Source organism: Ailuropoda melanoleuca, chromosome 4 (genome assembly GCF_002007445.2).
Source record: "Ailuropoda melanoleuca isolate Jingjing chromosome 4, ASM200744v2, whole genome shotgun sequence".
Lineage (NCBI taxonomy): Eukaryota > Metazoa > Chordata > Mammalia > Carnivora > Ursidae > Ailuropoda > Ailuropoda melanoleuca.
This window is the reverse complement of record NC_048221.1, coordinates 13,535,466-13,558,465: the sequence shown is the minus strand read 5'-3', so window position 1 is coordinate 13,558,465 and position 23,000 is coordinate 13,535,466. Positions and strand designations below refer to the sequence as shown.

Genomic DNA, 23,000 nt, shown 5'->3' with positions numbered 1-23,000 from the left:
GCCCAGGGTAGGGGCTGTGGGGTTTAGGGGAAGCATGAGGAATCCTAATGACCCTATGGGATTGGAATCTTTGCATCCCAGAATTTTAGACTCTCCAGGATGTGAAATACCTAGTTTTAAACTCATTGGAAGGTGTGATTCCAAATGCCAGCTCTACTGTCAGGGAGCAGGGGTGGGGGGCCTTGCACCTGTCATTCCTGGCCTTGTGGGGCCTCCTCCTCCCCAGGGACACCCCTCCCAGCACCCCAGGACACAGAGACAGTGGAGTAGCTGCAAATGAAGGGTCCTTTATTGTGTGAGTCACAGCAAACTCAAGGGCGGTGAGCAACCGGGTGGAGCAGGACCCCAGCCAGCTGACGGTCCAGGGGTGGGCTGGGTGCAATTCACCCCATTTCCCGTAGCCCTCGGCGTGTCCCTGGGGAGCCACCATCACTCGGCAGATTCTGCATCAAACCTAAGGTCCTGAAGAACCTCGCTGATTGCTTCCATGGTTTTAATTACCCTACAACAGTGGATGGGAACTATAAATAAAACCCAGATGGGGCGAATTAGCTGCCACTGCGCAGCTCCTAGGGGGCTGTGGCAAGCCCCGGCCCTCCTGCCTGCCGCCAAAGTTCCAGGCAGCACCAGTGGCCACGAGGACCATTTGGATGCCGGGGAGGAGGGGTGGCCTGTGGGTGAGAGTGGGCAGAGAGAAAAAGCCATCTGGGGGCGGGTGCCATCCAAAGGCTGTGCTGTATCACAGAGCGGACAGCGAGTGGGAGTGCACTCGTGTGTGCTGGAGCGGGGCTGGAGGCAGGAATGTGCAGGCCTGTGTCTGCTGGGCCTGGGAAACCACGTCCAAGCTCTAAGTCCAGCCATGTGAGCGGAACTGGCACGTGTGAGGTGCCCAGCTGTGTCCCCGAAATGCACAGCAAGTCTGGTGTGAAACTGCAGGGCGTGTGCACTGGGGGCAATGTGTGCTGTATGTCCGGGAGCCACTGGTAAGGACTCCAGTGTGCATACCCTAAGGGTTGTGTGCGGGTCCAGAGGGTCAGCCAGCGCGACTGTGCCAGCCCTGGGGCACACCTGGCTAGGGATGGGGGCCTGAAGGTGCGCGTGCCTCTACTACTGCCAGCCCACTAGGAGGGAGTGCTCACTTCATCTTCAGCGGGTGCGTGTGCAGAGCGTTCTCCTGCCCAGACAACTCCGGTGCCCCCATCAGCTGCAGCAGGGCCACCTGGTGTGGGCAAGGAACAGGGAGCATATCACGGCTGGCAGAGGCCCTCCCTCGCCCTCCCACACAGACCCGGCAGGGAGGCACTGAAGCACCCAGGAAGGCAGCCACGACCCGGAGTCTCAGGGGGCGGTGCTTTGCACGGGAGGAGTCTGGTATTCAGTTTATAGGGGCTCCTGGGGAGCACCGAGTGGGCAGGCGCTAGAGTGAGTACCCGGGTGGTGGCATGTGGGTGGCCGCAGGAAGGCCTGGTGTGGGAAGAGCAGAGAAGGCTCAGCCAGAAACTGGTGAGAGGGGTGGACTAGGCAGGGCCTCATGGTCTCAAGGACGGAAGGGTGGAGGTAGGCCAAACACCTAGACTGGGACTGGGGTCTCCTAAAGCAGCGTGGCCAGGATGTCCCAGTTTGGAGTGTGATGTGGGCGTGGCTTCACGTGGGCTGGGAATACTGGGTCTCGGCCAGGATTGGCTGTAGGGGCAGAGTGGGCGGGGCCTTGGAACCCACTAGGAGGAGTAGGCCCAGAACCCAGGCTGGGATATACGATTACTCAAGAGGGGGCGTGCCGTGGAAATTCACACTGCGCAATCTGCAGGGGGCTGAGGACCAGACCTGAGTCAGTGGGAACAGCCAAAGGGGTAAGAGCGGAGTGGGGGCAGGCTCTAGGCATCCCGGCAGAGCGCCGGGGCTGCGGGAGGAGCTGAGATGAAATGGGCGTGTCCTGGGACTAAACAAAACCGGAATGACCCGGAGAAGGACTGGAGGGGTCAGGGCCTGAGAATCTCGAGTGAACCCTTAGCGGAGTTTTGAGGTGGGAAAGGAAGAAGTGGGGTCTGGGACGCCGGGGGTGGGGTTGGCGGGCCGGATTCTGGCCCTTCCCTCATGAGGCGCACAGTGGGCCGTGACACACCGGGCGCTGGGTCGGGGACAGGGGCTGGGGGTGGGGCCTCACCGTAGCCAGGCGCGTCTGCTCCAGCTGTTGCAGGCTGCGCACGTGGCTCGCGAGCAGCGGCTGGCCTCTGGGCCCGGCCAGCTCGGCCTCCAGCGCCAGCACCTCCCGCGAGGCGGCGGCGAAGGCCTGGGTCACCTCGTGCACCGTGCTCCGGTAGCGCGGGAAGTCGTAGGGCGGGCCGCTTCGCAGGTACTGGAGGTGGCCTCTGCGGCAGGTGGGGGTCCTGAGGCTACGCCCTTAGGCTCTCAGGCCCTGCACCCGCACTGACCACCTGAAAGCCCCCAGGAAGTGTCCCTGGACCCCAGAGTGTGGAGGACGCTCTCTGACTCCCGCAGGGTAACCGGAGATGGGCCCACTCCTGCGCTTGGGGAAGGGAGAGACGCCACGTGCAGTGGTCCTTCCGGCAGTGGGGCCGCGCCCCGGGTCCCAGAGGAGTAAAGCAAAGATCTGGTCCCCTGGCGAATCCCGCCCCACCTCCGACAACGCAGCCCCGAGGGGATCCAGCTCCACCCCCAAGCACGTCCATCCCCAGCGCCCGCAGGGGGCTGAACTCTGCGACCCCGGCCCACCGCTGCGCCCGCACTTACTCCTCCAGCCGGCGGAAGGCCTGCGCGCGCTCAGCTTGCAACTGGTGGATGCGCTGCACCAGCGCCCGGATCGGGGCATCTTTCTACGGAGTGGGGGGCATGGCTGGGGCATGAAGTCGGCGCCCCCAAGCCTGCACCGCCCACCCCGCCCCTGTTCCTGCTCGAGCCCGGGCTCACCCAGGGCCACGCCGGCTCCTCGCGCTCCGGGACACCGGTAGCCACCGCAGTACCGGGCACCGAGGGGACAGCGGAGTCCTCCGCGGCCTTGGCAGTGATCATGACTGCGCAGCCCCGGCCCCGCCCAGGACGAGGGTGCTCCGCGGCGCCGGGCGCCCCCTGCAGGCCAGGAGGCCTTCCGACCCCAGCCTGTGGCCAGCCAAAACGGAAACCTGAGGACCTGGGGCAAAGACCAGAGTCTTAGGCCTGCCCTGCTCCACCCACCACCCTGCTTGCTCAGGTCGAGCGCCCGCTTTCCATCGTTTGTCCTCGATGTAAGGCTTCGTATACAGCAAGGCCGTCCCTCGGTTTGTATACATTTATCCCAACATCGACTTCATTTCAACCTCACATCCTGCCCCCACTCCAATAAACAGAACCCTTGTCGTCCAAGGTAACATGGCTGTGACATGAGTATTTGAACAGAGGTTCTGATACTGGAGAGCCCAAAAGGCTGGAGTCCAGCTGTTTAACAAATTTATCAGGCGTTATGTGCACTCCTCAGAAATGGGCCTGTGCAAAGGCCCAGAGAGCCTGGGGCAGGGTTAAAGTCAACAGGGCCTCACGTTAAGTGCAAGGAAGGCCTTGCAGCTCTCTGCTGGGGCTACACTATGTAGTTTGAGCTTTCAGAAGCTGCTTTCTCAAGGGATAAATGTGGGAAAGACCAGAAAGGTGTTGGTAGCCTAGCCTAGGGAGCAGGGGGCAGTTGACAGGGAGGAGACCCATGGAAAAACGGAGACACCAGCCTTTGGCTGGCACCTCAGGGCTCAGCAGAACTACAGGATCACTGGCCTGGCCTGGGTCGTCATCTGACACCTAGTCCAAATCACCCTGAGATAAATAAAAGGATGGCCTTCCCAGAGCCAGTCCAGGGCACTACAAAGCTTATCTGATTCTCAAGAGTATCAGCACAAGTTTTATAAACACCAAGGCCCAGCCCTCCAAGACTGACCTCACAGGTCTCGGGTAGGGCCCAAGGGCTCATGTTCAGCAGAAACAGGTTTTACACTAGGTGGGGTGTTTGTCTATCCACCCACACCTCAACACCCCCAGGGCACAGGCAGGAAAGTCATCAAAGTGCCTGAGGAGGGGGGCGCCTGGATGACTCAGTCGTTTGCTAAGTGTCTGCCTTCGGCTCAGGGCATGATCCCAGCGTTCTGGGATCGAGGCCCCGATCCCGCATCGGGCTCCTCCACTGGGAGACTGCTTCTTCCTCTCCCACTCCCCCTGCTTGTGTTCCCTCTCTTGCTGGCTGTCTGTCAAATAAATAACTAAAATCTTAAAAAAAAAGAAAAAAAAAAAGTGTGTGAGGAGAGCCCAGCCAGTGACGTGGCTGACCTGCAGTCCCGCAAGAGCCTGGGCTGGGGGCTCTCTATCCCCATTTATAGATGAAGAAACCTGGACGTGCAGGTTCGCTAGGCTACGTGGCAAAGGGCCGAGACCACAGCACATTTTACAGATGAGACAACCACAACCTAAAGGACACAGGACGCTCAAGGGCTAGGCAGACTCAAGTAACAGGAGGGCCTAAGGGACATGCCCACAACGGAACCAGCTCCTCGTTGGACAGACCACCACACAGACACCAGTTACTGCTCCAGTCAATGAAAGGGAAACTTTATTGAGGCCCCAGGGCCTTGGGGCTTGGGCAGGAGGCCGCCCTGCGGGCAAAGGAAGAGCCGGTGGAGGGGCCTTATTTGACCTTCTTTTTGGGGCGCAGGTTGTTGGTGTGGCCGCACTTCTTCTTGCGGCAGTTGACGGCGCGGGGGTGCAGGCGAGCATAACACCTGCACAGAGATGAGAGCGACTGGTGAGGGCACACCCCAACTCCAAGCCCTCCCCACCAAGGCAGCCACCCCCCCCCCAAGAGGACCCACTTGCGGCAGATCATCTTGTCGCAGTTGTACTTCTGGGCCAGCTGGCGGAGGGAAGGCTCGATGATGCCACCCCGGAGGCGAAGCACCAAGTGTAGGGTGGACTCTTAAGGGAGGGTTAAAGAGAGGCAGTGACTGAGCCCGGCCCCAGCACCTCCGGTGCAGAGCAGGGTCCTCCAGACCAGAGCTTCTCAAATGTGATGGGGTGTTCGACACGGAGATGGACACACTGGCTCACACCACCCCACAGAACCTCCCTGTCACTTCCCACTTGCCCTTGGGGAGTCTGAGGCTAATATATGCCAACTATAGTGGGCACTGGGGTTTCCAGACAGACAAGGCAATTTCTAAGCGGTGCAAAGATGATTTCACTTTGCTGAGCAAAATAAATCTAGTTGCTACAAAAAGTGACTTCAAGGGGATACCTAGCTGGCTTATTCAGTAGAGCATGTGACTCCTGATAAAAATAAAATATTTATTATTACTTTTTTTAAGATTTTGTCAGAGAGAGAGAGAGAGAGAGAGTGTGTGTGTGTGTGTGTTGTGAGCAAGCAAGCACAAGCAGGGGGAGCAGCAGGCAGAGGGAGAAGCAGACTTCCCGCAAGCAAAAAGCCAGATACGGGTCTTGATCCCATACCCTGAGATCATGACCTGAACCAAAGGCAGTTGCTTAACCAACTAGCCACCCAGAAGTCCCTAAAATCTTTCTTTTTAAAAAAGCTTTTATTTATTTTAGAGATAGAGAGAGCACAAGCAGGGGAAAGGGTAGAGGAAGGGGGAGAGAGAATCCCAAGCAAACTCCCTGCTAAGCCTGACTTGGGGCTGAATCCTAGGACCCTGAGCTCATGACCCCAGCTGAAATCAAGAGTCCATCGCTTAACCTACTGAGCCACCCACGTGCCCCAAAATAAACTCTTGGGGGGAAAAGAAAACAACAACGCAAAACGTGGCACCAATTTTCCTTATAGTGATAAAATTTCTCGTATCATTTTTTCCCCAAGATTTTATCATTTTAAAGATTTTATTTGTCAGAGAGAGAGTGTGTACAAGCAGGGGAACGGCAGGCAGAGGGAGACAGGCTCCCTGATGATGAGCAAGGAGCCCAATGCAGGACTCCTGGGACCATGACTTAAGCCAAAAGCAGATACTTAACCTACTGAGCCACCTAGACATCCTTAAGATTTTATTTTTAAGTAATGTCTACACCCGACATGGGGCTTGAACTCACAACCCTGAGATCAAGAATCCCATGCTTTACTGACTGAGCCAGCCAAATACTGTTTTACTGCATTTTAAAACAAAACAATCTTAAAAAAAAAAAAAAAAAAGGTAAGCAAGAATATGAGAAACCACTGCCACTTGGAAACCTAAGTGGAGACCATAAGATGCCTCCCCTCGATGAAAACATTACTTCATAAAAATACGACTCATCAGCACCATCTGATCTTCACCTTAAGACAGCCACCTCCCACCCATTGCCAATGAGGCCATCAAAGCTTGAGCCTCGGTCCTAGACTTAATGGGGCCCTGTCCAGCCACCCTACCCCCAGTACCTTTCTGGATATTGTAGTCTGACAGAGTGCGGCCATCTTCCAGCTGTTTGCCCGCAAAAATCAGACGCTGTTGGTCAGGCGGGATGCCTGGAGAGAAGAAAGTTCAGTTACTGAGGCTCTGGCAAGCATATTATTAGCAGCTTCTCCTCTCCCCACAGGGATGCTCTGGCATTACCCCCAATCTGTCAAAAGAGAAACTAAGGTAGAGAGAACAAGCTGCCTTCCCAAGATCACAGAGGGGAAGTACTATGAGCCCAGCACCCATCTTGCACATAACAGTGGCTCCTCTGGGCTGGGGACTCCTGAGGGACAGCCTTTGGACTCAGCCCAACTCACCCTCCTTGTCTTGGATTTTGGCTTTGACATTCTCAATGGTGTCACTGGGCTCGACCTCAAGGGTGATGGTCTTGCCCGTCAGGGTCTTCACAAAGATCTGCATCTCTGCGTCTGCTGGAGAGTAGGGAGTAGGAACGGAAGGGTGAGAACTGCAGGTGTGAGCAGTTTGAGCTTGGGGGCTGGCAAGCCTTGGCCCTGTCAGCCCTGTGCCAGCATCAATCACAACCAAAGGCCCACCCCAGTGCCTGTCTCCTTCCATCCCTCTAGGCCTGCAGCCCAAACTTGTCCTATAATCAAGGATCATGCTTCCTCCACCTTACTCCCTGACCCCTGTGGCAAACTGTGCTTCATGGGAACAAGGACTGTAATTATGCTCCTGGGGCCCAGCAAATGAGATTCTGTCAACTTTGATGATAGAATGAGTAATACATGGCTGGGGCACTATTTTGCCAGACACCTTTTCTTCGAGTGTGGTCTAGAGATCCCATCCTCCTTCCCCTACCCCTCCGTAAGCCACATTTGCTCCACAAGCGACCCTTCCTGCAGCCTGAGTGGGAATCCCATTTTAGTAGCCACCCCTCCAACACACTTTCCTCCCTTGCAGTTCTCTACAACTCCAAGCTCAGACACCCAACACCCTGGCTTCCTTCCCAGTTTATACCCAAACTCGCCAGACCACGCTTCCTGCCTTTGCTCCAACTCATGAACAGTATCTGCCAACCACGTGCCAGGTACCTGTTTACACATAATTCCATCGTCGTCCCCCCAACAAAAAAAAAAGCCTAGAAGGTGGACGCTACCACCCTCTCCTTACGGATGTATTAAAGAAGGCAGGTAGAAAATAATCTTGTAGGGGGAAGAGAACTTAGTAACTCTAAAACGACTAGCGCACTACATGGCACGGGAAAAAACTATACGCTTCATACCCCTCCTTTATTAAGGGGTTTGCCCAGGAAGACCATTTACGCCCCCAGGCCTTGTGGGAGAGCTTGGGCTGGCAGGGCACACAGGACCCTCTCCCAAAGGCCGGTTCACATCCCGGGACCCAGTCCGGGCTCGGAACCCCGGCCCCACGAGGCCAACTCAGCCGACCGGGCCACCCTGCCGAACCAGGCCCGCGCGGACGGGTGCCGGGCCGCCTCTTCCGCTACCCGGACGCCCGCGGCCTCCCACAGCCTTCCGCCCGACCCCCGACCTGGCGCGAATCCGCAAGGCCGCCGCTACCAAACCGCTCCGCCACCTCGTTGAAGAGAAAGAGGGCGGCGGAACCGGAAACCGACGAGTTGCCGCCGAGAGCGCCTGCGCACCGAGCACGCTGCGAGCTTACGTCATAATCCGCGCCGCGCGTTTTACCCCACCCTCGGCCCCGCCCCGCTGCCATGTTGGGTGCTGGCGAACGAAGCCGCGGCGCCTCTGGGCGAGCGTAGCCAACCCGCTTCCGGGCTCGGGCCTTGTCCTCCAGGTCACGTGAAGGGAATGGCCTCACCTTTCCAGGTGTTTGCGCCTGTTGTCTGTGGGTTAGCCAAAAACTGACGGCACGTAGCGGCCTCTCGGGGAATGCTTACTGACTAGAGTAGAGACTATTTGTGCTAAAGCGAAGGAATGAAGCAGGGGGTCAGCGCGTCCAGGACCCAGGGGGCAGGGCAGGGAATGTAGGAGGAGGCGCAGGGATGGGGCGTGCGAGACCCTTGGGAGCCACCTAACACCAGGAGTCAGTTATTTGAAAACTCTCTGGACTCTGTGCGTGGATGAATTTCAAGGCGGTGCTTACCAGGGCAGTGCGGGCAGGTGGAGCTGGGGCACTCCTGAAAATAGGGTGCGACCCAGGGTGTTTTGGGCTAAGGAGGGCTTTTGTTAGGACAAGAGAGTCTTGTGGATAGCTAAAAAGTGCGGCAGCGGGAAGGGTGAAGACTGAGAAGTTACTTATGGGTTTGGCAGCGTAGCTCTTTATTTCCTTGAACGCTTACCAGCGCCCCCTATTGACAGGCAAAAGCACACACTCTTGGGTCTAGGAAGATGCCTTTAATAACAATTTCTAAATGCTTAAAAGGTGAGGAAATTCTACATGGTGTCTATTGAGGAATGGGACCCAGCCTGGCTCCCTGAGGAGTCCATCGTGAGGCAGATCTGGAGAAGTTATTCATAGAGGTAAGGGAACAATGTTGTAAGCAGTGGGAAGAGCATGTGTGAGTACATAGGTGGTGACAGGAACTTGGATTATTATGGTTGCTACCACTGGAGACTGCCACCAAGAGCAACCACATCTCTTTCTAGCTCAGTGGTGCCTGGCCGTCCATACCTCTCCTGTCTCACATCCTGCACTTGCTCCCTGTATGGCCTACTGGGCCCAAGGATGGAAGGAAGCCACTGCTAAGTACACCCTTCCCTTTTTAGTAACAGAGTCTTTTTATTGATAACTTCCCAATAGTATCTGTAAACATCGGGTACAAAAATATTCCGTTTAACTCTGTTTTCCAAGGTGGCTCAGCTTGCTCCATGGAGGCCCTGGGAGAGGCCTGCTGGGCCTTCAGGGTTCACACCTCTGGTCAGAGAAACACAGGCCTTATCAGGCTTGCAGCTGAATGGCCAGCCTCCACCTTGAGCCTTCTACAATTGTCTCAGAAACCTCCTTGAGATACCTATTGGAGACAGTATTCGATACTTTTGTTGGAAGAAGGAACAGGGAGACCAGAATTAGTAGGTGCAGGGACAGGCTGGGGTGAACTCAGACAAGACAGTGCTGGTCCACTTTGAGGTCTCAACCGGGGCACTGGGGCAGGGGCTATCTGGCTCTGGTCTCTGGGAGCCTTTAAATGTGGTTTAGAGCAGACCGCAAGCTTGGCTCTGGAAAAGCGCCTTTATGCCCACCCCAGCAACTCCAGCTGAGCTGGTCATCCCTGGGCCTGGCCAAGGGGTCTGCAGAAGACAGATGTTCTCAATGTGGAAGAAGTAGGAATGACAGACCCCCTAGGGATTCCACACCCCAGAGGGAGCCAAGTCCCCCCGGGAGCCCTGGGTGACAGAACAGGGTGGCGAAGCTGCTGATCTCCAAGCAGGGTTACCTGCTGCCACCTCAGACACCGGGGGAGTGCTGCCACTGCCTTGAGACACCTCGGGGCGCCAGGGAGTAGTGTTACTCGCCCGGTGTCTCCTCATCATCCGTCTGGCTTCGGCCATTGATGGCAGGGGAGCTGGACCGGACATGGGAGAGGTCCTCGAAGCCAGGGCTGAGGGAGGGTGAGATTGTGTCAGGGCTGGTGTCACAGGAGCCCGTGCTCTGTTCCGAGGTGGCAATGGTGGTTGTGGTGCTGGGTGGGATGGGGTCTTCATCTTCATCCTCCAGGAGGGATGCTTCTGGGATGTCTGGGGGATGGAGGCCAGGAGTTGGCTTAGTCACCATGGTGGGCACCTTGATGAAGGATTACCTGGGCCAATGACCCCTGACAGCTCCCCTGCCACCCCATGGGGCATAATGTGGCCCAATTTATAGAGGAGGAAACTGAGGCCCAGGCAGGTGAGAGGTTTTCCTTCAAGGTGCGGTCAGGACCTGGCTTCTCTGGGGTCAAGCCAACATGGGCCCTTGGGGTGAGCCTGGGCCTGATTCTACTCTCTTGACTGTGTTGCTGGGCCAGGCCTCTCACCACCCTTGCCTCAACATTCTGCTCTATAAACCAGGCCTGATGACAGCATTGCCTTTTTTTTTTTTTTTTAAGTAAGCCCTATGGTTCAACGTGGGGCTTGAATTCACAACCCCAAGATCAAGAGTTGCATGCTCTACTGACTGAGCCAGCCAGGCTCCCTGACAGCACTGCCTTTGTGCCTATGGTTGTTAGCAGCCTTGGGGAGGGGGGGAGATATTGGCCCATTTGGCAGAGGGGACAAACTGAGGCTTGGCGTGGGGGATGCTACACTTCCTCTGAGAAGTCACTGCTCCTTTGGGCTACAGTTTCCCCCTGTATGAAATGGGATACTCAAAGCCCCCACTTCATGGGTGGTTATAGGTAAGAGCCTGGCTCATAGGGCTATGTTACATCCACTTGGGCAAGGGCTGTCATCGTTCTTATCCACATTCCCCTGTGTAACCTCCCCCCAGGAAGGGGTCCTGGTCCCAGCACCTGCTCTACAAGTTGCCAACACCAGCCAAGCACCTCCGCCCCTGCCCCCTGCTCCAGGTCTCTCTGGATCTACTGCCCACCAGGGCCTGGGCTCAGTGTCAGCCCCTAAGGTGACCTTCTAGAAGCCAGCCCTGGGGTGAGGGCACTGGCATCTGCGGGTGCAGAGGCCAGGCGTGGGGCACAGGAGCCCTGGGTGACACTTACGGCTGAAGGCCTCCGGGTGCTGCCTGGCCAGCTTCCCTTTCAGCGTCCTGCAGGGGAAGGGAAGGCATACAGGGCTGAACCTGCCAAGCAGACAGGCTGGGCCTGGTGCACGCCAGGCACCCTTGCTGCCAGCTCCAGGTGGGTGGGGGATGAGAACTCCCCCCCACACACACACATACTGTTTGTCACTCTCTGCTCCTGGGCTGGAGGGAGGCCCATGTGCTCAGCCCTGCAGACCGCTCAACCCTAGGGCAGGTGGCAGCCCCCCGCTGTCACAGAGCTTGTGCGTGTCCTTGGTGCTGCGTCTGGCTGGGCCCTCTACCTGCCATGCCCTTCTTAGGTCTAACCCTCCTCTGCCCAGATAACCTTCCAGGAAGCTTCCTCACCCCCTCCTCGGCAGTCACTCCTCTGGGTGACTTGTCCCAGCCTGTCCCCCATCAGGGGGATGAGGGTGGCTGTGTGGGGCCAGGAGTGGCTACCCACACCCCAAATACTGAGTGCGTGGGCCAGAGGAATAACCTGGGGCTAGGGAGTCAGGGGAGTCAGAGTCTGCTTGACGGTTGGGGGGGGGGGGGGGGGGGTCAAGGCTATGTGAGAAGGAGGTACTTGGGTAGGGTTTTGAAGGTTGAATAGGAGTTTGCTAGATGGCTCAAACAGCAGGTAGAGTTCTACAAGGCAAGGGAACAACACATGCAAAGATCATGGAACAGGAAAGGGCTCAGCATAATGAGTCTGTAGGGCACAGTCATTTTGTAGGGCATGGTTTGTAGGGCTGGTTTATAGGAATGTTAAACTGACGTTCACAGAGAAAGGCCTGCTTCATTTTTAACCAGCTATTTTTCCTCTTTTCTCCGAAAGTCATGAAGTTATGTTTACAAAGAATGAAAAGGGGTCTTTGGGGTGGAGTCTCATCATTGACTGTGGCCAGACAGTCCCCCCTCAGAAGTACCACCACTGCTGGGTCCCCACCCACGGGGCAACGGAGCAGAAACAACAATCTTCTTCCTGGGCAACACAGATATGCACAAAGGGTGCCAACCCTTGGGGTTCCTGTTCACCCCAACACCACGCCTGGGCAACCAGCCGATGAGACGCCCCAGAAAATATGCGCTTTTATAAAGGATTTAATTGGCCTGTCTCATGATTTCTGCTCCTGAGTCTGCCAGTAGGTGCGGCTGCCCCCAGGGCCAAGGAAGTGGCTCCGTCAGCGGGAAGGACGGCCACAGCTCTGGCTCCCTCTAGGCCCAGGCGCGTGGCCATGCTCGGTAGCGGTGGCACTGACGCAGGCTCTGGGTGCTGCATGGAACATTCTGCGTGCTCAGGGTTTGAGCATCATTTTTCTCTGTCCTCACAGAAAACAGCTCAGAAGGGGACCCACGAAACCCAGCAATCTCATCCGCCTCTTGAGAGAACACCTGGGCTGGGGACTGGAGGACCAGAGGCTTGCCTCACTCTGGCCGCACTTGCCTGCCTTTTGTATGATGCATCTGGTGCTATGCTGCATTTTTGAAAAGACAAATAAAGCTTAAATTCAGAAACTTCAAGATGTTTTATCCCAAAGTTCGGATCTTCTCAGATGCTAAGTGAGCACTGAAGCCTCATAAAACGAATGGGCTGAATCTCCCCCGTTGCTGTTACAGGGAATGGATGGTCCTTATTGAAGAGGGGAGGAACCTGAGACTCAGAGGGGGAGGCAGAGGCGGGAGGAGCTGAGGACCCACCTGATCCTGCGGAAGATACTATCCAGGTCCCGCTTCATCTCCACCAGGGTCCTCGTGTGGTGCAGGAAGCGCTCGCTCATTTGCTGCAGGCGGGCGCTCGACAGGTTGTTGAAATTCAGCAGCATCTCGTTGGTCTTCTCAAAGCGGTCCAGCCTGGCAGCAGAGAGAAGGCACCAGCCCTACAAACCATGCCCTACAAAATGACCGTGCCTACAAATTCATCATGCTGAGTCCCTTCCTGTTCCATGACCTTTGCATGTGTTGTTCCCTTGCCCTGCTGAACTCTACCTGCTGTTTGAGCTATCTAACAAACTCCTATTCAACCTTCAAAACCCCACCCAAATACATCCTTCTCACATAGCCTTTACCCCCTCCGTCAAGCAGACTCTGACTCCCTGGACTCTCTAGCCCCAGGTTATTCCTCTGGCCCAGTTCTGACACCATGGGGCCCAGGAAGGTCTGTGTCTGGTTTTGTCTCCCTTCATTGTGGGAGTTCACCAGGCCAAGCCTAAATCTGACCCAGACAAACCCAGCATCCCTGTCACAGGCTGAGAGAAATGGAAGGGTGTCAGGTCTGTGCTGTGTCATAAATGGAAGGAAGAGCTTTGTCTTAAATACACAAAAATCAAGCCACAGGAGGCTGTGCTTCCATCCCAAGATTGTGTAAGACTTTCTTCCCCACAGAGCAGGCTGGAATTAGGGTGAGGCTGTGGCAGTCACAGTGCCAAGCCCCAAGGAGGGCAAAGGATGTTGACGGGCCCTCCAAAAGACCATGGGTACTCTCCAGAGACAGCCTAGGCTCTGAGAGACCAGGCTCCTAATGGAGACTAGCTCATTGGCTTCCTTAAATCCCCTCCTGCAGCCCCTTCCTTTCCCAACTCCCCACCCCAGGCCCCGGGATAGGAGCTGCTGCGGCCCCTGCCAAGCCATCCGCAGCTGCAAAACCATCCCAAAGCCCTGCTTCCTGTGCCAAGGCCTCGCCTCCAGGCCAGGAAGGAATTTACTTTGGAGCCAGCCGGCAGATTTGCTCATTTCCTTCATTTTATCACCAGTGTGGGCCCAGGGTAAGGGCGGGCAGGGCAAGAATGCTGGCCGGCGGGTGGATTCCTTCCCACGCCTGGGGCCCACAGCCCCTGGCCACCACTCACATGTTTTTCTGAGCCAGGATGATAGCGTTGACGTCATCTGTGTTCACCATGCTCAGGATGCGGCTGCAGAAGACCCTCGAGGCCGAGTCCGGGGGGTCCATCTCTTCCTCCTCCTCCGCTGCCTGAGAACAGGCAGGAAGAAAGTCTTCAGTCGACGCGAGGCAGTGGGGTAGGTGGGGCAGAAAGGAGGGGCTGGGAAGCCTGGGCCCCGTGACCATAACTCGGTCATACCGCCTGAGCCTCAGCTTTGTCATTCTGAGAATTCAGGGGTGTTGGAAGGACGTATCTATAAATTGCACCCAAGCACATCAGAATCCCATACCCACCTCTGTGGCCCCCACTCTCCATGGGCCCAAGGCCATGGCCACCTTCCACCTGTACAGATCTGCCAGCCTCCTCCCACATCCCCCTGACTTTGCTTATCCCATCCCAGGGCTTTTGCAGCTCCTGTCCCCACATGCATGACTGCCCCCTCAAATCATCACCACCTCCAATATTTTCTCCCCCAAGAGGTCTTTGATGACTACCCCCTACTCCAGTCACATTTAGCAATTTGTCTTTTCATTGGCTCATTTTTTTCCTGAAATTATCTTAGTTATCAGTTGACCTTTTTTTTTTTTAGACTTATTTATCTTAGCGAGTGTGCGTACACACATGCAAGTGGTGGGGAGGGGCAGAGAGAGAGGGAAAAGGACAGAATCTCCAGCAGACTCCCTGCTGAGTGCAGAGCCTGACCCCGGGCTCGATCAAACGACCCTAAGATCATGACCGGAACTGAAACCAAGAGTTGAACCTTAACTGACTGAGCCACCCAGGCACCCCCATCAGTTGACCTTTTTGCCTGTCGCTCCCAAAGCAATGTCAGCTCCAAGAGAACAGAAGCACATCTCTGCCTCCAGAGCCCAGCCCAGAACCTGGCTCATAGCAAGGGATCACCAGAACTTAGCTTGGCGGCTTTCAAACTCAGCTCTGACAGCAGACTTTTATTAGCAAATTAAAGCCAAGAATTTCAGTCAGGCTGTGGGCCCCAGCAACCTACATGGCTCTGTGGCTAGGCAGATGACCATGATGGAGGGTGTGGGGCACAGGTTCAGCACTCACCCTCCAGGGGCTGGGGGTGTCAGGCAAAACTCGGAATCTTGACATAGCTTGGCTCTGGGGTCCACATATCTAGCTCCCGATACAAAGGTCCAGCTGCAATTGGTTGCGATTCACATGCAGGACCAGGAAGGGCTTTCAGAACCCACTTGATCCACCCTCCTCTATTGAGCACTTACGGCATGCTACCAAACCACTGTTTGGTACACACAACTGTTACCTTAATTACAAATTAGGAAACTAAGACTCAGAAACTGAGAACTGGACCATTGCCACATAGCCAGTAAACCTGAGTCACAACTCAAATGCCCACAGTCTGCAGGATCCACAAAGATGTAAATGTGAACAGATGTTCAGTGCCCACCTATGCCAGAACAGCTGTTTCTTACAACTGACTTCTCCCAGACTTCTGAATTTTTCCAGAAAAAAACCCCAGAAACGTGGATGGATGGACGGATGGATGGATGTGTGTGAGCGCGCGTGCGCGTGTGTGTGTGTGTGTGTGTGTGTGAGAGAGAGAGAGAGGGAGAGAAATCGCCTCATTTACAAATGTTAGCAGTGAATATTTTTCTCCCCCCAAAGCATGGAGGCCAAGAGTTATTTGTTTGCAGCCCCTATGTGCCTTCTGGAAATAAACTGCCACACCTGGTGAAGTCCCCCCCCATCTAGTAATCACTATGTTTATTGAATTCCTACTATGTGCCAGGTACCAACACCCACAGCATTCACATTCCCAAAGAAGCCTGATCATGCATAGGACACCTGGGCAGAGTCCCGTGGCAGGAAGCCCCACAGCTACTGCTTGGCAAGTGAAGGATTTAGACCTGTGGAAAACGGCTCTGCTTCCAAGTAGGGCTCTTTCCTGTCTCTGGCTCCCAAATGTGAGGGCTGAGGGATTCAAAAAACACTCTCCACCCAACTGCCTTTGTCAGGAGGACTTCCCTAACAGCTAGTCTGGCCCACATCCAAGGTGGAAACGACCCAGCAAGGGCTCTGGTCCCTGCTCCAAATAGAATTATGAGGGAAACACGCAGAAAAGGAGGCTGTGTGACCTTGGGAGAGTCCCCTCACCTCCCTGGATCAGTTTTCTCATCCAGAAAATGAGAATAACAAAGAACCAGAATCTTACAGCCCTGTCTGTGGGGACTGAAACCAATAGTGATAAGGAGCTGGGCTCGGAGCAGGCTGTTTCACCACGGGGAGTATAAAGTCCTAGGGTGGAGCCGGGGAACAAGCATTTTAGCAAGGGGCTCCCTGGTACTTCCAAGAACAGGAGCAAACACATGTACAGCACTTCATTTAATCCCCAATCATCCCTATGAGGCAAACACTATTATCTCCAAAGGCAACTAAGGCTCCCAAGGGTGGGTTCAGTTACCCAAGGTCACACGACAAGGCGGAGATGCCATGATTCCACTCAGTTATTTAACAGAATTTAATTTGGCGGCCCAAGCTCAGCAAAACCCGCGAGTTAGGTGGGACTCGCATACCCCCTCACGCCCCGCCCCTGCAAAGAGGGGAAACTGAGGCCCAAAGAGGGCAAAGCCCAGTTCCGGGTGACAGTGCACAGCCTGTACACAAGCGGCCCCCGCTCCCGCGCCCCGGATCCGGAACCGGCCCGTGGCGCCACCGGCACATACATTGCGCGGTCGGGGAAACTGAGGCCTGTACGCAGGAGGGGTGCCCAGATGTGGCCAGCGGCGCGCCCCACCCCGCGACAGCCCGGGGGCCGCGCCCGACCCGGCCCGGCTCCCCAGCGGCCCCGGCGTCCCCAGCCCCACCCAAAACTCGGCCCCGGCGTCGGTGGCAGCAGCACCTGCACATCTGGCGGCCTTGCTCGCGCTTCCGGGATGGCGCCCGCGCCGCCCCGACGTCACCACGCACCATGCGTGCGACCGCGCGTGTAGGCGACGGGCTCGGGGCCGATCTGCGTGCTAGGAGGCGCGGCAGGAAGGGGTGGGGCTTAGGTGCAGCTCCTGTTCGCGAATGCATCACAACGAATAGCCAATCAAGCAGTCCCTCTTGCGCTTGCGTGGTTTCCAAGGCCGCCAGATGCCTGACAGCCCGGAAGGGGTTGGGGGACTCTAAAAGCCATCCTGCTTAGTAGATGGTTAGGACCCAGGTGCGGCAGCGGCAGGTACTCCCTTAAGGTCATGCAGTGCTCAAGTGGCCAGTGGTACCCAGCGCCAGGCATCCTGGTTGGTAATCAGATTCATCCAGTTCAAAAATCCTGCTCCGCTTTTGGTGACCTATCTCTGGTCCAGGATCCCATCCAGGAAGGATCCCATGTTACGTTTAGTCATGTCTCCTTAGTCTCCACTCGGTGACAGTTCCTCGGTCTTTCCTAATCTTGTATGACCTTTAGTACTTTTGAAGATTGCTGGTTTTGTAGACTACTCATCAGTATGGGTTTGTCCAATATTTCCTCAGGATTAGACTGAAGTTTCTCACTTTGGGCAGGAATCCCACGGAAGTGACTTTGTGTCCTTCTCAATACGTCATATCTGGAGTTACAGGATATTGATGTGTCTCATTACTGGTGATGTTGACTTTGGTTACTTGCTTAAGGCAGTGTCTGCCAGTGTCTCAACTGTTAACTTACCCTTTTCCCCTTTGCAATAAGTATCTTATGGGGAGGATACCTTAAGAGACCATGTAAATAACCTAGCTTTTTAAAAAAGATTTTATTGATTTATTTGACAGAGAGCCAGAGAATACAAGCAGGGTGTGGGGGAGGAGATGGCAGAGGGAGAAGGATAAGCAGGCTCCTCACTGAGCAGGGAGCCTGATGTGGGGCTCCATCCCAGGACCCTGGGATCGTGACCTGAGCCAAAGGCAGACCCTTAACTGACTGAGCCACCCAGGAGCCCTGATTTTTTTTTTAACATATTTTCACCCACTAGTTTTAGCATCCATCCATGGCTCTTGCCAGCAAAAATTACTATGGTGATTTTCTATTAATTAGTTATTAATTGGAATTCTATTGTAAAGAAGAACTGTCCATTCTTCTCTAGTTTTGCATTTATTCAGGTATATATCACTATGAATTCATGTGTATTTATTTTACTTTGTGGGTTACAATAGTTTCTTTTTTTCTCTTTTTTTTATGTAGGCTTCTTGCCCAATATGGGACTTGAACTCATGACCTGAGATCAAGCATCACATGCTCTACAGACTGAGCCAGCCAGGCGCCCCTACAATTAATTCATTACTTACTCTGCTGCCCCTTTAGGTTAGGTTCTATGTTCTTTTAATATGTCTCCGCCTTGGGGCACCTGAGTGGCTCAGTCAGTTAAGTGTCCGACTTGATTTCGACTCAGGTCGTGATCTCAGGGTCACGGGATCGGACTCTGTGCTCAGTGGGGAGTCTGCTTGAGATTCTCTCTCTCCCTTTCCCTCTGTTCATCCCCCCTCAAGTAAAAAATATATATTAAAAATATGTCTCCATCTTTCTCTGAGTACTTCCTTACTTTTAGCACTACACAATGTTTCAAACTTGGTTTGGAATATCCCTGGAATCAGCCATTTCTCCAAGGCGCCTGGTTCCTTTTCTTGGAGAATGGTATCGAGAAACCAAGATCTGTGTGCTGGGTGTCCTCACTGCTACTGGGGTATCATTGTTCAGAGACCTCAGGAGTAAGAGTTAGAAAATACACGTGTGCATACTAACCAATACATACACATTTATATTTACTTCTATATGTGCTCTCTTTTATATATCCTGAAAAACCATGAGTTCATAATGATACAAAGATGCACTTTAAGGGGCGCCTGGGTAGCACAGTCGTTAAGTGTCTGCCTTCGGCTCAGGGCGTGATCTCAGCGTTCTGGGATCAAGCCCTGCATCAGGCTCCTCCACTGGGAGCCTGCTTCTTCCTCTCCCACTCCCCCTGCTTGTGTTCCCTCTCTAGCTGGCTCTCTGTCAAATAAATAAATAAAATCTTAAAAAAAAAATTCACTTTAAGTGAGAGCATTCAAGTTAAATGCATGAATAAAACAGGGCAAATAGTACTTGCTCAATAAATGTTAGCAATCAATTATTATTAGTTATTGAGGTCTTATGATGTCTATATGTTATACATTATGCGCCTAATTTTTCCAGGTCTCAATTTACTTACTACGAGTGATCACAGCATCTGCCTCTTAAGGTTATTGAGAGCTTGGAAGATACACACATGCCCTTGGGTACATGGAAGACTATGAGTCCTGAAATTGGACATATCTGAGTTCTATTTTTTTTTTATTATTTTTATTTTTTTTTAAGATTTTATTTATTTATTCAACAGAGAGAGAGACAGCCAGTGAGAGAGGGAACACAAGCAGGGGGAGTGGGAGAGGAAGAAGCAGGCACAGAGGAGGAGCCTGATGTGGGCTTGATCCCACAACGCTGGGATCACACCCTGAGCCGAAGGCAGACGCTTAACCGCTGTGCCACCCAGGCGCCCCTCTATTTTTTTTTTAAGATTTTATTTATTTGACAGAAAGACAGCCAGTGAGAGAGAGAACACAAGCAGGGGGGAGTGGGAGAGGAAGAAGCAGGCTCCCAGTGGAGGAGCCTGATGCAGGGCTCGATCCCAGGACTCCGGGATCACACCCTGAGCGACTGAGCCACCCAGGCACCCCAGACGTAGCTGAGTTCTAATTCCAGCTCTGTCACATTCTAGCTGAGTGGACTTGGGCAAATGGCTTAACCTTATAAAAGCATAAAAATTAATTCCTTGCGATAAGGCTTGGCCCACTATAAGCCCCCTATAAACTAAGGGTAAAGTTTTATTACTCCCATATTCTGCTGCCTTTATTCATTGAAAAGTTAATGAGGACCAGGATTCTTATACATTTAGTTCAACAGTTTTAAAAATTGTTCAGTAAACCCTCTAGGCGCTTTCTCTGGGTGTGGCCCATATTCTGGGGATCCAGAGAATAGTTGGTCCCTGCCTAGCCCTAGAGGATGAAAGGAGACAGAGTCTGACATAGTCCCAGTACCAAAGAGAACAATGCAGGGCTATAGAGAGGAGAGACACAAGCCTGGAGGAACCTGAAGAGTGGGGTATGAGGACTCATTTGGGGTCAAGGAAGTACATCTGGATGGTACATCTGGATGGGGTTTTGAGATAGGATTAGGAGTTTTCTCGGTGCTGACAACCATTCAGGACTGAGAGAATCACAGGAGCAAAGCAGGATGGTGGGAACACCCATAGCATGCATTTGATTTCTGTAAGAATCTGTGAGCCAGGCAGCAGCCAGTGCTGAGGGAAGAACCTGGGTGGGGGATGCTCGGAATCATGGCTCTTGTCTGCAGACTGCAGCAGAAGAGGCCCAGGCTGGAAAAACCAAGCTTTTCAAAGGGTCCTTCGGGCTCTGTTGGAAGCCAGGAAACATTTATGAGGGTCCTGGAAGGGGTGGGGCTACAAGTCAAGGCTAAAAGGGACTAGATTGGCCCCAAATGTTTTGTGCAGAGTGGAGTAGAGACAAGAAAATATTTTTCTCCTTTGTGAGCTCAAGGGAGAGGGTGAAAAGTGATGGGAACACTCAGACCAGTGAAGGGGACATTGTTGAGGGGAGGCCTAAATTTGGGGACTGGAAGCAGCTCTCTGCCACTTTTCTAGTTTTATTTCCTATTTAGTGCTTATCACAGCTGCAATTAGATTTTTATCTGAATCATTGTGCAATATCCAGTTCCCTAGGTGAAATGAAAGTTCAATAGGGAAGAGACCTGACCTATATTGTTTTTCATCACTGTGACCTTGAACAAGGCAATTATGTTCTTTGTGCCTCGGTTTCCCCATCTGTAAAATGAGGATAGTCTTGCCAAAAAACATGCATCCGATCCTAAAGAAGGCAAGAAAAGGGAGAGAAAAGGAGCACAGAGCAGGTGAGTCAGAGAAAAAACACACAGGAAGTAAAATTTAACCCCAAATAGGTCCATAATCATATTAAATGTAAATAGGCCAAATGCCCCAGCTTAAAGACAAAGATGGGCAGACTAGATCAAAAAGCAAAACCCGATTCTGTGGTGCTTACAAGAGACACACGTACAACATAAGGATACAGAAATGTGGAAGGTAAAGTTTGCAAAAGGATGGTGCATTTAAAACATGAGCCAAAAGAAAAAAAATGAGCCAAAAGTGAACAGGCGTGCCATCTTAATATCAGACAAAGTCCACTCCAAGGCAAGAAACATTGAAATAAAAAGGAGCACATCATAACAACAAAAAGTTCAGTTCACCAGGAAACTATGACAATTGCAATACCATACAGTCAATGGCATGGCCTCCAAACTGCAGAGCATTTGTCTCATATGGCTGCCGTGAGGATTAAATACATGTGAAGTGTTTGCCTGCACCTGTGATGTCAGAGTGTCAGCCATTACTATTACTGTTGCAATAGTTGCTGTTATCAGTTTATACTTAACTTTGTTGTTAATTATTAGTATCATTATTGTTTATTACAGTTCTTCCAGCCCTTATAATAGAGGTGGGGCTGGATGGTTAGGAGACTCCACTGTGCAGATAAAAACACTGAGGTTCAGAGATGAAGAGGGAGTAGTCCAAGTCCTTCAGAACCAGCTCTGGCCCAGGGTTTATTTGATGTTCTTTCCCAAGAAATTTCTCACATATCTTCACCACCCTAGCACCTCTCTGGCTGGCTAGCCTGCCCTCCTTCCAACCACAATGATTTCCCTGAATTCCCTTCACCTCCTCTCCTTTTATGCCAGTCACTGTGTAGGCCCCTGTGCTAAAACAATGGCAAACAACAGACACTTCCCAGAGTATGGGGGTTTTCCAATCTAGTGGGCAAGGCAGAGGTAAGTCACATAATGGTACAGACATACAATCATGATGAAATGAAGGTTCATCATGTTGAGAGGATAGCCTCGGGGAGGTCAGGGAGAGCTTCCTGTAGGAAATGACCTTGGAAGGTGCGCCAATCTGACTACTTAATCACCTCCAAAGCCAGTTACCTCCTCCAGTGTTAGCTACCTCCAATAGCCATTCATCCATCCATCCATCCATCCATCCATCCATCCATCCATCCATCTCCCATAACATAGGTGCTAGGCATCATTCAAGGATGCACGGGGGACAAAACAGGCAAAATCCTTTCCAGGATGGTAGAGTGGGATAAAGGGAGGGAAGCAAAAGAATGAATGAGATCATTCTGTAAATGGGTAACTCCTGGGAAGGAAACAAAATAGAAGGAAGAGTAAGTGTCCCCCACCCCCCCCTTTTCAATACAAGATCCGTAAAAACCCGTCTAATCTAAGCTGCCACCTTCTCCCGAGGTCACGGGTAATTTATCATTCTCTAGCAGAGGGTGCAGGGAGGAGAAACTCCTTCCAGCAGCCCTGCTTGCTCAGCCGCTCACCTAACCATTAATTGAGTTTCTTCTATATGCAAAAGGCAACCTTTCGGGGATTGGACAGACCACGCGAGGGGTTCTGTGTGCCCTTGGGTGATCGCTCCCCCTCGAGACCTTGGGTCCATATCTATAATTAGAGCTTAAGGGTGGGTTATCCAGCAGTCCCAGAGCTGCACTGACGGTCAAGTCTGAGCTCCTTAAGGAAATACCTTTTAGGGTTGTCCTCCCAACAGCCCCCCCATCCCCCGCCAAGGTGAGAATGCGTGGATGGGAGTGTTTATCCCCATTTCGCAGATGAGCAAGATGAAGCTCAGACGGGAACGGTGAGTCCCTCCAAGCAGTACGGCGCGGACTGGCGAAGAGACTCCAGTCCTAAGACCCCTAACCCCCCTCCGCCTCCGCCTCCGCCTCCGCCTCCGCGCCCGCCCCCACTCCCGCTCCGGGTGGCGCGGCAGCCTCTTCCCCTTTAAGAACACCCCGCGGAAACAAGCAGGAAGGGGGTGGTGCTTGCTCCCGAGACGGATGTGTGCACGGACCAATGGGTGTTGCAGTCGCAGCAGCGGCGGCCAATGGGAGCGGTGGGGGCGGGGCCGGGCGCCCGAGCCTGGTTCCCGAGGCGACGGCC

General features: G+C 53.5%; 3 protein-coding genes and 2 long non-coding RNA genes across 9 annotated transcripts; 2 read left to right on the top strand and 3 right to left on the bottom strand.

Moving 5' to 3' along the window:
• Nucleotides 1-267: 267 nt before the first annotated feature.
• Nucleotides 268-3,058, bottom strand: REX1BD (required for excision 1-B domain containing). 2 transcript variants are annotated; one of them, XM_034658091.1, is made up of 5 exons: nt 2,929-3,058; nt 2,752-2,834; nt 2,165-2,369; nt 1,140-1,219; nt 268-521 (listed from the first exon to the last, which is right to left on the bottom strand). In XM_034658091.1, the coding sequence occupies exons 1-5, from the start codon at nt 3,028-3,030 to the stop codon at nt 503-505; spliced, it is 489 nt and encodes a 162-aa protein (XP_034513982.1). In that variant the 5' UTR covers nt 3,031-3,058; the 3' UTR covers nt 268-502. The 2 variants fall into 2 exon arrangements, with proteins under 2 accessions (XP_034513982.1, XP_002912780.1); XM_002912734.4 differs by having other exon boundaries at nt 268-502.
• Nucleotides 1,214-4,746, top strand: LOC117801881. The gene is made up of 2 exons (XR_004624653.1): nt 1,214-1,850; nt 2,500-4,746. It is a non-coding gene; the product is annotated as an uncharacterized LOC117801881 (long non-coding RNA).
• Nucleotides 4,557-8,069, bottom strand: UBA52 (ubiquitin A-52 residue ribosomal protein fusion product 1). Of its 3 annotated transcripts, none has more exons than XM_002912733.4 (5): nt 7,926-8,069; nt 6,731-6,844; nt 6,395-6,481; nt 4,845-4,947; nt 4,557-4,754 (listed from the first exon to the last, which is right to left on the bottom strand). In XM_002912733.4, exons 2-5 carry the CDS (start codon nt 6,831-6,833, stop codon nt 4,661-4,663), a joined length of 387 nt encoding a protein of 128 aa, XP_002912779.1. In that variant the 5' UTR covers nt 6,834-6,844; nt 7,926-8,069; the 3' UTR covers nt 4,557-4,660.
• Nucleotides 8,070-8,737: 668 nt separating this feature from the next.
• Nucleotides 8,738-16,965, bottom strand: KXD1 (KxDL motif containing 1). 2 transcript variants are annotated; one of them, XR_004624651.1, is made up of 6 exons: nt 16,833-16,965; nt 13,919-14,040; nt 12,771-12,923; nt 11,050-11,096; nt 9,793-10,093; nt 8,738-9,369 (listed from the first exon to the last, which is right to left on the bottom strand). XR_004624651.1 is itself a non-coding variant. In XM_002912732.4 (5 exons), the coding sequence occupies exons 2-5, from the start codon at nt 14,017-14,019 to the stop codon at nt 9,864-9,866; spliced, it is 531 nt and encodes a 176-aa protein (XP_002912778.1). In that variant the 5' UTR covers nt 14,020-14,040; nt 16,833-16,965; the 3' UTR covers nt 9,116-9,863. The 2 variants fall into 2 exon arrangements, 1 of the variants encoding a protein (XP_002912778.1); XM_002912732.4 differs by having other exon boundaries at nt 9,116-10,093.
• Nucleotides 8,742-12,218, top strand: LOC117801880. Its single transcript, XR_004624652.1, has 2 exons — nt 8,742-8,878; nt 11,908-12,218. It is a non-coding gene; the product is annotated as an uncharacterized LOC117801880 (long non-coding RNA).
• Nucleotides 16,966-23,000: the final 6,035 nt, after the last annotated feature.

Coding starts and splice junctions, on each gene's coding strand:
- REX1BD (XM_002912734.4), bottom strand. CDS start 3,030: ATGATCACTGCCAAGGCCGCGGAGGACTCCGCTGTCCCCTCGGTGCCC. Junction 2,370..2,751: donor GCCTTCCGCCGGCTGGAGGA/GTAAGTGCGGGC, acceptor CACCTGCCGCAG/AGGCCACCTCCAGTACCTGC. Junction 503..1,139: donor ACGCACCCGCTGAAGATGAA/GTGAGCACTCCC, acceptor CCACTGTTGTAG/GGTAATTAAAACCATGGAAG.
- UBA52 (XM_002912733.4), bottom strand. CDS start 6,833: ATGCAGATCTTTGTGAAGACCCTGACGGGCAAGACCATCACCCTTGAG. Junction 6,482..6,730: donor CAAAATCCAAGACAAGGAGG/GTGAGTTGGGCT, acceptor TCTTCTCTCCAG/GCATCCCGCCTGACCAACAG. Junction 4,755..4,844: donor GACAAGATGATCTGCCGCAA/GTGGGTCCTCTT, acceptor ATCTCTGTGCAG/GTGTTATGCTCGCCTGCACC.
- KXD1 (XM_002912732.4), bottom strand. CDS start 14,019: ATGGACCCCCCGGACTCGGCCTCGAGGGTCTTCTGCAGCCGCATCCTG. Junction 11,097..12,770: donor AGTATCTTCCGCAGGATCAG/GTGGGTCCTCAG, acceptor CTTCCCCTGCAG/GACGCTGAAAGGGAAGCTGG. Junction 10,094..11,049: donor GCACCCGGAGGCCTTCAGCC/GTAAGTGTCACC, acceptor TCCATCCCCCAG/ACATCCCAGAAGCATCCCTC.